This window comes from Psammomys obesus, unplaced genomic scaffold, assembly GCF_907164565.1.
Source record: "Psammomys obesus unplaced genomic scaffold, mPsaObe1.curated_primary_1811, whole genome shotgun sequence".
In the NCBI taxonomy this organism is placed as follows: domain Eukaryota; kingdom Metazoa; phylum Chordata; class Mammalia; order Rodentia; family Muridae; genus Psammomys; species Psammomys obesus.
The window spans coordinates 28,393,638-28,407,946 of NW_026585504.1; the positions used below are offsets into that span (position 1 = coordinate 28,393,638).

At 38.7% G+C, this 14,309-nt stretch overlaps 1 protein-coding gene across 1 annotated transcript in view; it reads right to left on the reverse strand.

Annotated features, from left to right (window-relative positions):
* Nucleotides 1-330: 330 nt before the first annotated feature.
* Nucleotides 331-14,309, reverse strand: part of Dcdc1 (doublecortin domain containing 1) — a 367,448-nt gene continuing 353,469 nt past the window's right edge. The window contains 4 exon segments of the mRNA XM_055602817.1: nucleotides 331-455; nucleotides 3,227-3,265; nucleotides 3,268-3,373; nucleotides 6,261-6,425. Of these exon segments, the coding sequence (XP_055458792.1) occupies nucleotides 331-455; nucleotides 3,227-3,265; nucleotides 3,268-3,373; nucleotides 6,261-6,425 (435 nt within the window).

Genomic DNA, 14,309 nt, shown 5'->3' on the forward strand with positions numbered 1-14,309 from the left:
ACCAGGCTCAAATCTCAATGCTGAATGGGACAAGAGAGACTGTGTACAACTTGAATGGGAGAAAGAATTATCATGTCTAGCTGGCTATGGGGCACACACCTGTAGTCCCAGCACTCAGGGAAGCAGAGGCAGGCAGATCTCCGTAAGTATGGTCTACAAAGTGAGTCCAGGACAGCCAAGGCTACACAGAAAAACCCTGTCTTAAACAAACAAACAAACAAACAAAAAAGATTTATCATGTCATATGATATGCTATTATATGACTCTATGAGAATGTACACATAGCGATATATGTAAAATACAGCACAAGATAGGAGGTTCTGACTGGAGTCAGTTGTGTAGCTGCAGGAGAGACAGCAGCTTCATAGATGGTGACACCACAATGTCTGTTGCTTCAGGGCCATGCTGCCTTCGGACAGCATAATTTGCTTTGACTTCCATCACTTGCTTTTTTTCTGTTAAAAGAAAAGCACACATGTATTGCATATATATATATATATATATATATATATATATATATATATATATATATATATATATTCAGAGACATGTCAATGTATCTATAGAACCTAATTAAAGTGCAGGATGATGAGGGCGTTGAAGCTCACCCAGAATCCTTGGCTCTCACCCTACGCTCTCATCACACACTTGCTCTGCTCACACAGTCAGGCATGGGCTGCTCCTCTTTGCATGCCTATGCAATCAGAGACACTCACGGGGCTTCCTTCCAGGTACTATAACACCTGAATAAAAGGCTAACATAGGAGTGCTCTAAGAAGACTAAACCCACAGATAGCGAAAATCAAAGCATTTAGGACAGCATTCAGGCATTATTGCAGAGGACAGAAAACGTTTCAAATTGTGTTAGGCGTGAGAGCCAAAGATTCCATTCTGAACGCATCTAGTTTGTTTTGCCAAATGAAATTCATTTTCAAAAAAAAAATCAACATAGTTCATGACTGACAACTGCCTGTTAAATGACTTTTACGTTATTGTATATGAAATAAGTCACTGCCATGTTTTGATACTCTTAGAATGCTTTATTTTCTTACAGGTACTTTAGCTAGTAAGTCATAGAGAAATCATGTGTGGATTGATTAATTAGTTAAACCTCATAATGAATAAACACATGCAAAATCATTTCTCTTTCTTTTTAAAGTATTTGAAAAATGTGTATTTCTATTAGGTGGTTATTTTTATTTCATGGAAACAACAAAATGACATAAAAAAAATCAGTTTCGAGGAATCACTGAACTTGAATCTGTGACCAATTGTATTTCCTAGAACAGACATGATGCAATGAATAGGATTTAAGCAGCTAGGAAAAACCACAAACCCTTTACCATGAAGCTGCTATGGGCAGCCGCTTCCACAGGACAGGGGCAGCTTTGGCTTCACAGAAATGCTGCATCTACAAAACTGCAGATTCAAAACTGAATGCCTGTCCACATAGACTTGTAGACATTGTTAGCAAAGAGCAGTATGTGATTTCCAATTTTCTCAATCCCCCTTACAGATTTTTGTATTTTGGGAACAAGCTTGTTCCTGGGAAGGCAGCCTGAATTTTCCTCTGTGGTTTGGATAGCCTTTGGGTTAGCTTTCCCAAAGCAGATTTGGCTTTATTTATCAGCCAGTCTCAGTGCACACAATAGGGCGAGAAGGTTCGTGATGAGACTGTGAAAGCCTGAGCAGTGCGTGTAATGGGGGGACTTCACCATGGTTTCCTGCTGCAGTGCCTGCTTGCTCACTTCTCCACTGACTGCCATCGTTTGAAGTGTGTTCATTGTGATGGTTAAGACTGACAGCCATTTGACAGGATCTAGAACCGCCTCCCCTCGGGGCGTGTCTTTGCTAGCGTTTCTAGACTCAGTTAAGTGAGATGGGAAGACGTACCAAATGTGGGAGTCACCATCCTTTGGGCTGGGGATCTGGACTGAATGAAAGAGAAAGCAGGCTGAGCATCAGTGTTGCTACTCCCTCATTTCTGACCACAGCTGCAATGTGACCCATGACCAGCAATTGCCTCTTGTTTCAGGGCATTCTCTCCCATGAAGGGCTGTACTCCAGGTATTTGGCCACAGCAATAAGAAAAGTAACTAGTGTGTTTATATTCACAAATAAATTGAAGGCTCTCCGAAAGGAAGTCTTGGGTATATCTCTCTTTTCTCTTATAAAATGTGTCCTTTGAAAACACAGAAAGCTGTTAACTAACATTACAGGTGATAACAACTTTACCATTGTTGAATACATCTTAAGGGAGCACATACTGAGCCGAGGTTCCAAGCAGTGCTGGGGGCAGAGATAACAGAACACAAAGAATGCATAGCCTGGGACCTGTCCACAAGGTAGGACAGAGCTGAGGAGGGCTTTGTGTCATCGCTCTGAACAGTACTACACACAGCAATAATCTGTGTCTTCTCAGTTCTCCACAAGCAATTCTATACTTCTGTCTCTTCTGTGCCAAATAAGAGGATACATCTCCAACTTTCTTAAATCTCTTCCATTTACCTACCTTACTCATAACATAGTAATAATTTTATGGTGCATTTCTAAAAGAAAAAAAAAACCTCCAGTATTTTTATTATAGGGATATCAGGTGATTTTCTTCCTAATCTTTTCATTTCCTTAATGTAAAAATAATGACTTTTGAAATTTCTTGAAGATTATGATTTGTTAGTATCTTCCTTCCCACAGAAAGGGCTTTAAATTCTTCAGGATGAAAGACTAGAGTTCATTTTGTAAACATATGTTCTTTCCAGTTCTGTCGTTTATCGAAGGAAATGACTAGTAAATAGAGTGTATTAGAACTAGCATGTGTTCACTTCTGCAACAGAAAGAAAATCTGCAGACTGAGAAATGCCATTAAAAAAGCATCGTTTTGAATAATTTGAATAGTAAGAAATCAACAGGAACCTCACTTTTCCTCGAGATCCATCACTAAGGAAATGCCTTCAAACAGCCTCATTGTTTCTGTAAATTGGCCTGGGTACAGCCCAAGACTCACTGAGATTTGGCTGAGTTCCTCAGGGTAAACAGTGTTAACAATGATTTTCCTCGAACACACAGACACAAACTTCACCTTCATAAGATGGGCAAGCCCACCACAAGGAGTGTAATTACTAAAATTCATCCTACAGTGTTCAGAGTTGAGCAGGCAAAGACTGCAGGGAAGACTGAATGCTTTCCCTCTTCAGGACCTTGATAAGAGAGGAGGTGTCACAGGTACCTTTTGAGGTTATAAAGCCATGTCCTGCAGACACACAGTCATATCCCTCTCTATGTCATCCCATGACTGAATGAGCTCCCCATTTGAGGTATAAAAGGTTTTGGCTGGTTGGGACATTTTCAGACGAGCAGTGCAGTCATCCAGCAACTGAAACACAAAGGGACAGCCGACAAATGTCTCAAAATAGTTATTAAAACTCTCTGAGAAAAAGCTTCGTGTAAGACATGTTGTTAGCCTCAGAGTCACTGCTTCCTGATGATGACCTTCAACTTCTGACCTTGCTGCTTCCAGCTCTTGAGTGCTGGCTCCAGGTGTGCACCAGCAGGTTTATGTGCCACTGAGAGGGCTCTTGGGAGTTCACCAGTGCGGGGAGAGGACTCTACCAATGGCACACGGCCTCAATCCTTGTTTTGGGAGAGCTCTGTCCCTACTTAAATATTCATTCAGTTGTTAGGCTCAGGTAAGGAGGGCTGGGAAGAAAGGCACACAGTGTGTCCTGACAGGATTAAATTGAGGGGTTTCAGTGGCCTTTGTGAAGATTGCCTTGTAGGCTTGACTTTTCCACAGATGGAGTCACATTGTGTTTAACAAAACTTCAAGTACAATAAATCTTGGATTAAGAATCTAGACATACATATATATATATATATATATATATATATATATATATATATATATATTACTTAATGACCAAAGAACTAGAACTACCAATGGTGAGGAAACTTAAGACATTTGTCCTTTGTGTTACAATTAGAAAAAGCCTGAAAAATTAAAAGAAATTGAAAGAGACCCTTGTAGGTAGCATTGAATTTTATCAAAAATACTTACTAAGCATAGAATCATAGAATGAGAGAAATATTAGTATAATAAAATTTACTTTGTAATTGAGAATGCATTCACAGTATGTACCAGAATATCAAAGCTGATATATATTTGTATTTATGTATGTATGTATGTATATATATATGTATGTATGTATACACACACATATATATTCCTTGTATAAACATTATGCAATTTTATTCTTAGGAAGCATTTGCCAATCAAATAATTAAAAACTCAGTAATAAAAAAATGAGCATTTAAATGAATCAGTAAATAAGTAAACTTTAGAACATTAATAGATTTTCTTTTTATTAAAATTAGACATTCAGAAAATTCAGTGGAAGAAAAAACATCACTGAACAGAAATATTTAATTTTAAAATGTGAGTTTCTTATATAAAAACTCTGTAATTTTACTGATGGACCAAAAATTTCAATGCACATAAGACTGCCATATGTCTGACTGTGAAAAGTGGATATTACAAAAGTTGTCCATCTTCATAAAGTTAATGAATAGTCTTATAAAGCTGGAGTCAGAACACCTATGTAATGATTTTATAAGGTTGAAAAAGAATTCTATAATTTTTACAAGATTCAATAAACAATCACCCTCGAGTAATATATGATAACAAAATGGAATAGGAAGTAACTGCCGCTTTCAGGTAGCACACTACATTATAAAATGCCTATAACTTTAAAGGCATCCATTCACTTAACTGCAGGGTGATCCTGTGTGAGAGTGTGGTACATTCTAAAATGGCATTCCAGCTCCATAGGGGAACCAAGACTAGTCAGTAACAAAGTTGAAAGAATTCTTTTAGGCCAACAAAGAACAAAACATTTTCAGTTATGTTTTGAAGAAGAAGAAGAAGAAGAAGAAGAAGAAGAAGAAGAAGAAGAAGAAGCCTGAATAGTTGTTAAAAGAGAAAAATACAATCATAAAAATTTAGAAGAAAAAATTAATCACTGAATCTTTTTAGTTTCTCCATATGGTGAAAGTTTATCTGAAACATTAAACGCAACAAATAAACATATTGTCGGTTATTTTTTGTGTCTTAAAAAAAATCAGAAAAAAAATTGGATGCGTGTCACCACTGATCTGATAGTTAGTTGCGTGAAACAATAGAAAATGCAAAGTGCATCCAACAGCAAAACAAAGGAGAGCCTCCTAAGAAACCTAAAGAGCTCATGATGTTATATTGTTCTTTGGGGTAGAGTGCTCTGAATGAGAATAAAAACCTGTCAATATTCCCTGTACAAGTAAGTCACCGAAGACACATCAGCTAACATAAGCCTCTAACATCTGTCTTCAGTCAAACCTGTGTGTGTGTGTGTGTGTGTAAATCGCCACACTTAGCAGCAGAATTCCCATTGACTCGCAAAGGCTTCATCACAGACGCTTGCACTGCCCCTGTGGGACACTCTGACAATATGTGTCCAAATGCTCAAACATGTTTATACGGATTGAAGATGGCGGCGCCGACCGTGCACGGTATCTGAACAGCAGCTCAGCACTGGGAGTAGAGAGACCAACAGGCTTTGCTGTGGATACCATCACCCTGACGTCTGAGTTTCTCAGGTGAGGGAGAGCCTACAGGAAACACGAGGGTCCAACTTCAGGTCACCCGGCTAATCCCCGGAAAAGTTTCCGGGCTCCAACATGGCACAGCCATGTGCCACCTACCCAGACCCACCTTCTGTGGATACCTTCCAGGTACCAGTGGCTTGTGGCTCCAACCCCAGGCACCCACTTTCATCATTAGTGGAGTGGATACTTCCTGGTACCAGGGGTGAGGCTTAAAACTCGGGCACTCACTCACCATTCTGTGGACACCTTCCGGTACCAGTGGCACCCTGCTCCAAAAGCGGGAGTCCATTAATACCGTTCACTAGATACCTTCTGGCCCCAATTTCAGGTGCCCACTTTCACTCTCTGGGGCAGGAGGCTCCAACCTCTGGCCTAATGTTTCTTGGGACCCATGGTAGCAACCACAGACCCTGCTCCCTAAGGAGCACAGCGAGACCTCTGAGCTCACAGGCTCTCTAAAATGGCTGTACAGAGCAAGCACAGTACATGGGCTCACTCAGCTCAGAGCAAGACAGCCAGTGGTAGGGCAGCTGACTCTAGGACTGCCCTTGGTTAAAGGAGAATCTCCGAGCTCCTGAGGCATTCACTTGGTCCCCAGGATCATACATCTGAGATCTACCCACCTCGGGCGAGTCCACGAGACCTACCCACCAGTCTGAGATTAGTCCCACCAATCTGAGAATGGCTCCTGCAGGAACATCCAGCTTCCTGCTAGAGCTCTTCCCACATTCCCAAGAACTCCAGTAGGCAATAAGACCTAACAGCCAAAGCCGGAGACAACCAGATGCCTAAAGGACAGTGTGAAAAAGACAACCAACAAAAGTCAGAATGAAATGGCATCCTCAGAACCCTGTTATACCAAGGCAAGCAGCCCTGGATACTCTCACACAACTGAAACAGAAGAAAATGACCTTACATCTATGCTTATGGGGACGATAATGGAGGAAATGGATAAAGTCCATAAAGAAATACAGGAAGGGGTTGGAAAGATGGCTCAGCTCTTAAAGGCTTGGCTATACAACCATAAATATAAGAAATACAAGAAGATACAGTCAAACAGATTGAGGCCTTTAGAGAGAAAATAAATATATCACTGAAAGAAATACAGGAAAGTGTAAGCAGGTGAAGGGATGGAACAAATCATTTAATGAAAGGCAAAAAATAAATAAATAAATACAAACAAACAGGTAAAGAAAATCAACAAAACTCTTCAAGATCTGAAGTTGGAAATGAAAATATTAAAGAAAGCACAAACTGAAGAAATCCTGGAGAGGAAGAACTTATTTAGAGAATAAAACAGGAACTACAGGGGTTAAGCATTACCAACAGAATACATATACAGAAGAAAGAATCTCGGGTGTAGAGGACATAATGGAAGAAATTGATACATCTGTCAAAGAAAAAGTTAAGTCCAAAAAATCTGACACAAAATATCTAAGAAGTCAAGGACATGATGAAAAGACAAAACCTAAGAGTAAAAGGAAAAGAAGAAAGAGAAGATTACCTGCTCCAAGGACCAGAACATATTTTCAACAAAATCATAGAAAAAAAAATTACCAACTTAAAGACGGAGATACTTGCCGAACACCAAATAAATTAGACCACAAAAGAAATTCCTCCCACCTCATTATAATCAAAACAAATAAATCCACAGAACAAAGGAGAAAATATTAAAAGTGGCAAGGGAAAAAAGCCAAGTAACATACAGAGGTAAACTTATCAGAATCAAACATCACTTCTTAACAAAGACTAAGAAAGTCAGAAGAGCCTGGGCAGATGTCAGGCTGACACTAAGAAACCCAGACTACTATACCCAGCAAAATTTTCAATCACCATTGATGGAGAAAAAAAGATATTCCATAACAAAACCAAATTTAAACAATATCTCTGTACCAACCCAGCCCTATAGAAGATACTAGAAGAAAAACTTCAACCCAACGAGGTCAACTATACCCAAGAAAACACTGGATATAAATAACTTCACAACAGCAAAACCAAAAGAAAATAAGTACATAAAAACATTACCATAACCAACAACAAAATAAAAAGAACTAAAAGTCACTGTTCATTAATATATCTTAACATCAATGGACTCAATTCTCCAATAAAAAGACACAGACTTACAGAATGGATGTATAAACAGGACCCATCATTCTGCTGCATATAAGAAATACACCTCAGCCACAAAGATAGACATTACCTGAAAATAACGGACTGGAAGGTTTTCCAAGCAAATAGACCCAATAAACAAGCTGGAGTAGCCATCCTAATATCTAATAAAATAGACTTTCAACCAAAATTAATCAGAAGAGTTGGGGAAGAACATTTCATACTCATCAAAAGAAAATTCCACCAAGATGATATCTCAATTCTAAAAAACTATGCCTCCACTACAAGGCCATCCATATTTGTAAAATAAACATTAATAAAGCTTAAACCACATATCGATCCCCACACATTAATAATGGGAGATTTCAACACCCCACTCTCACCAAAGAACAGCTCAATGAAACAGAAACTAAACAGAGAAACAGTAACACTAACAGAGGTCATGAATCAAATGCACCTAACAGACATCTACAGAACTTTTCACCCAAACACAAAAGAATATAACTTCTCAGCAACTCATGGAACCTTCTCCAGAATAGACCATATAGTCAGGCATAAAGCAAGCCTCAACAGATACAAGAAGATTAAAATAATCCCTTGTATCCTATCAGACCACCATGAACTAAAGCTGGACCTTAACAACAACAGAAATAGCCAAAAAAAAGCCTACACACTCATGGAAACTGATCAGCTCTACTCAGCGATAGCTGGGTCAGGAAAGAAATAAAGAAATAAATGTAAGACTTCTTTGAATTTTACAGAAACTGAAGGCAGAACATACCCAAACATGGGGGACACAATGAAAGCTAAGAGGAAAGTTTATAACATTGAGTGGCTTCATAAAGAAATTGGAGACCTCTCATACAAGCAACTTAACTGCACTAGGAAAAAACCAAAAGCACTCAAGAGGAGTGGAGAGCTGGAAATAAACAAATTCCATGGCTGAAATCAGTAAATTGGAAACAAAGAGAACAATTTAAAGAATCAACGAAACCAAGAGCTGGTTCTTTGAGAAAATCAACAAGATAGACAAACCCTTAGCCAAACTAACCAAAAAGCAGAAAGATACTATTCTAATAACAAAATCAGAAATGTAAGGGCGACATAAGGATAGACACTGAGGAAATCCAAACAATCATTAGTTCTTACATCAAAAGCCTATATGATAAACATTTGAAAATCTAAATGAAATGGACAATTTTATTGTTAGATTCCACTTACCAAAACTGAATCAAGATCAGACAAATAAATTAAATAGTCCTATAATCCCTAAGAAAATAGAAGTAGTCAACAAGTAAGTCTCCCATCCAAAAAAAAGCCTATGGCCAGACAGTTTCAGTGCAGAATTCTACCAGACCTTGAAAGAAGAGCTAATACCAATACTCTTTAAACTATTCCACAAAATAGAAACAGAAGGAACATTACCTAACTCATTTTATGTGGCCACAGCCACTTTGATACCTAAACAAAGACACAACAAAGAAAATTTCAAACCGATTTCCCTTATGAACATTGATGCAAAAATACTCAAGAAAATATTCCCAAACTGAATAAAAAAAACACATAAACTATATCATCAACCATGACCAAGTAGGCTTCATCTCAGGTATGCAGAGGTGGTGCAAATACTGAAATCCATCAATGGAATCCACTGTATAAACAAACTAAAAGAAAAATCACATGATCATTTTAGATGCCCAAAAAGCATTTGACAAATTCTAACACCCATTCATGTTAAAAGTCTTGGAGATATCAGTGGTACAAGGCACATACCTAAGTGTAGTAAAGACAATATACAGCAAGCCTATAGCCAACATCAAACTAAACAAAGAAAAACTTATACCAATTCCACTAAATTCAGGGACAAGGCAAGGCTGCCCACTCTCTCCATATCTCTTCAACATAGTACTTGAAGTCCTAGCTAGAGCAATAAGACAACTAAAGGAGATCAAGGCAATAAAAATTTGAAAGAAAAAAGTCTAAGTATTACTATTCACAGAAAATATGATAGTATACATAAGTGACCACAAAAAAAATTCTAGAAAAGAACTCCTATAGCTGATAAACAGCTTCAGCAAAGTGGCTGGATAAAAAATTAATTCAAAAAAATCAGTAGCCCTCCTGGATGTGAAACACAAATGGGCTGAGAAAAAAAAATTAGGAAAACTACACACTTTATAATAGCCACAAGAAAACATAAAGTATTTTTGGTGTAACTCTAACCAAGCAAGTAAAAGACTTGTATGAATAAAACTTCAAGTCTCTGAAGAAAGAAATCTAATAAGCTATGAGAAGATAAAAAAAATCTCCTATGCTCATGGATTGGTAGGATTAACATAGTAAAAATGGCCTTCCAACAATGGCCTTCCAAAAAAAGAAATGAACAGATTCAATGCAGTTCCTATCAAAATGTCAACACAATTCTTTTTTAAAATTTTTTATTAATTACACTTTATTCATTTTGTATCCCCCCATGAGCCCCTTCCTCCTCCCCTCCCGATCCTACCCTCCCTCCCCTTTCTGCATGCATGCCACTCCCCAAGTCCACTGATAGAGGAGGTTCTCCTCTCCTTTCTGATCTTAGTCTATCAGTTCTCATCAAAAGTGGCTGCATTGTCCTCTACTGTGGCCTGGTAAGGCTGCTCCCCCCTCAGGGGAGGTGATCAAAGAGCAGGCCAATCAGATTAAGTAAGAGGCAGTCCCTCTTCCCATTACTATGTAACCCACTTGGACACTAAACTGGCATGGGCTACATCTGTGCAGGGGTTCTAGGTTATCTCCAAAAAAAAAAAAAAAATGTCAACACAATTCTTTACAGACCTTGAAGGAACAATTCTTATATTCATATGGAAAAACAAAAGAAACCAAAATAACTAAAACAATCCTGTACAACAGAAAATCTTCTGGAGTTATCTCCATCCCTGATCTCAAGTAGTACTGTAAAGAAACAGTAATAAAAACTGTGTGGTATCGGCATAAAAACAAACTTTTGGATCAATTAAATTGAATTGAAGACCTGGAAATAAAACCACACATCTATGGACAATTGATTTTTGATAAAGGAGCCAAAACCATACAATGGAAAAAAGATGGCATCCTCAACAAATGGTGCTGGTCTAATTGGATGTCTACATTTAGAAAAATGCAAGTAGATCCATGTTTATCACCTTGCACAAAACTCAAATCCAAGTGGATCAAAGACCTCAACATAAAAACAGACACACTAACTCTATTAGAAGAAAAAAGTGAGGAAGAGCCTTGAAATCATTGGCACAGGAGACAATTTCCTGAACAGAACACCAACAGGCTCAGGCTTTAAGATCAACAATAAATTGGATCTCACAAAACTGAAAAGCTTCTGTAAAGCAAAAACACTGTCATCAGAACAAAATGACAGCCTACAGACTTGGAAAAGGTCTTTACCAATGCTACATCCAACAGAGGGCTAATATTCAAAATATATAAACAACTCAAGAATTTAAACACCAACAAACCAAATAATCCAATTAAAAATGGGGTACAGAGCTAAGCAAAGAATTCTTAACAAAGGAATATCAAATGGAGGAGAAACACCAAAGAAATGTTCAACATCTTTAATCATCAAGGAAATGAAAACTCCAATGACTTTGAGATTCCACCTTACACGTTAGAATGGCTAAGATGAAAACCTCAAGTGACAACACATGCTGGAGAGGATGTGGAGAAAGGGAAACATTCCTCCATTGCTGGTGGGAGAGCAAACTTGTACAACCAATTTGGAAGTCAATTTGGCACTTTCTTGGAAAATTGAGCATAGTGCTACCTCAAGACTCAGATATACCACTCATGGGCATATGCCCAAAAGATGCATCATAATACAATAAAGACATTTTCTCAACCACATTCATGGCAGCTTTATTTCCAGAATCTAGAAACAACCTAGATATCCCTCAACTGAAGAATGGATAAAGAAATTATGGACTACCACTGAGCTATTAAAAAAAAAAAAAAGAAAGAAATCATGAAATTTGCAGGCAAAATGATGGAACTAGAAAAGAATCATCCTGAATGAGGTAACCCAAACCAAAAAGACTGGGATGGTTATATACTCACTTATACAGGATAACCATACTACAATCCACAGACCAAAACAAGCTAAGTAACAAGGAGAACCTTAGGGAGGATCCTTAATTCTTATTCAGAAGGGAAAACAGAATAGACACTGGAAGTGGTTGAAGAGAAGGAAAAGAACAGGCACCTACCATCGATGTCCTCTGAAAGGCTTTACCCAGCAAGGGAACGAAGCAGATACTGAGACTCACAACCAAGCTTTAGGCAAAGTGCAGGGAGTCTTAGGGAAGAGTTGGGGAATATAAGGACCCAGAGGGGACAAGAGCGATCAACAAAGGCGATCAATAAAGGCAACAAATAGGGGCCCCGGTGGGTGGGGGAGCTGCAGAGACTGATGCACCAATCAAGGATGGTACATGGAGAAAACTTAGACCTCAGATGTAGCCAATAGGCAGCTCTGTCTCTGTGTGCTTTTCCTAGTAAGGGGAGCAGGGGCTGTCTGCTCCAATTGCTCTCTCTTTGATCACTTCCCCCTAGTGAGGCTGCCTTGCCAGGCCACAGAAGAAGAGGATGCAATCTGTCCTGATGAGACTTGATAGGCTCGGATCAGAAGGTAGGGAAGAAGGTCTCCCCCTTTCTGAGGACTAGGGGAGGGGACACATGGGAAGAGGGATGGAGTATAGGATCAGAAGAAAAACAAGGGAGGAGGCTACAACCGGGATATAAGGTGAATAAATTATAAAAAAATAATTAGAAAAACATGTTTATATAAATTAAAGTTAGGAAACAAAACCAGGAAATAAATAAAAATTTATATATCATTATTCCTCACAACAGTTAAAAAGCTTAAGAAATCTAATTGGCAATCAATAGAAAATTCAGAAAACAAATGTCTGTTACCAGAAATATTGCATTATTTTTAAGTGTTAAATTCTATAAGGAAAAGTCACAATAGTTTCTTAGACAAGCAGAGCAACTTTCAGAACTGACTTGCCATCGGACTTAATAATTATCACAGTGGCCAAGCCTAGACAAGCCTTTGGAAACCATGGACAGTTAGTTATATTTATACCAAACTAAGATAACTTTACTTGTGAGTGATAGCATCTCTATTTCTATATTGATGCTCTTAGTTTGTCCACTGACTTTATGACACTATTTCCTTTTTATAATTAGCAAACAAAATAAAGGTTATTTAATTAATCAAGAAATTTATGCTGATTGTTATAGAAGTAAAATTGCTGCAGATCCACGTGTGTGTGTGTGTGTGTGTGTGTGATGTGTATGTGTGTGTGTGTATGTGTTATATGTGCTGTGATTTTTTTTAAACTTCCTCTAACAGTGTTCACTACTTAGCTTCCATAGATGCCAAACCAATACCAGAGGTGAAATGGATTAAACAGTAGACCATTTCTCCTGTTCTGGAGTCCCAAGTCAAGGTAATGGCTAAATCAATTTCTGAGGGCTTCTGTTCCTGACTCACAAATGGCTACCTTCTTGATGTGTCCCTGTATGGGACAGAGAGAAAGGAGAGGATAAAAAGCATTTTTCATTTGGTTTCCACGGAGATAATGTGGAATAAAGTGAATGAGTTTACAAAAATCTTTTAAAAATAAAGTAGCCAATAAAGCGCTTTCACGACAATTACACTGAAAACTAGCTAGTCAGCTTATGACCTTGGAATTTAGGTTATAACTTTAATTCTCAGTGTTTCAGAAGTGTCTAAGAGTCTGTTCATAAGCTTCTTATCGCACGGATTCATAGAAGTCAAATATTGATCATTTTGTGGTTAAAAAAAAAATCCACAGTAAAGGACCAGTGCTCTATAAATACCCAGCCCCGATTGGTGCTCTGCTTTATGATTATAGCTTCCATAGAGGACGTCTCCTCAAGCTGGGGTACAGCGACATCTGGACCCACTGTGTGGCACCAGTGAGCATGCGGCACTTGATGATCAAAAGAGAAAAGACCTGGTTCCTACTTCTGCAGCTTCTACTCCTGCATTCAGAGCCATTCCTTAGCTGAGAAGAAACATGGGGGTGTTAAGATGCTGTGGTATCCTACACATCACATAGATGGGAGAAGACAAATGTTTCCGACTAGGGAAGAAGGTCCCGGACAAACATAAATCAGGAAAAGATGCTGGTCCTGAGAAGAGCCACTGGCCCTGGAGAGAGAGAGAGAGAGAGAGAGAGAGAGAGAGAGAGAGAGAGAGAGAGAGGAGCTTCCTGGTGCTTTGATGACTGATGAACCAACTCCAGCTGGAGGTTGCTCCAGCAATGTTCAAAGAGTGTGTGGTTAAACCATCTATAATAGCCACGGCAGCGAGAGCAGATGAGAGTCTGTGTTGGCTGCCACTTAGCATGCCATCTGGGGTTGCTGGTGCACTGAAGGTAGGAGAGGGAAGGGCTTTGTAATGTACCTGCTTCCCATTCTTCCAGTAAAAGTGCAGCCACTGAAACCCCAGTGTGTTTGCAGTCTGTCACTAGCTAGCTCCCCCTGAGACTCTGTGT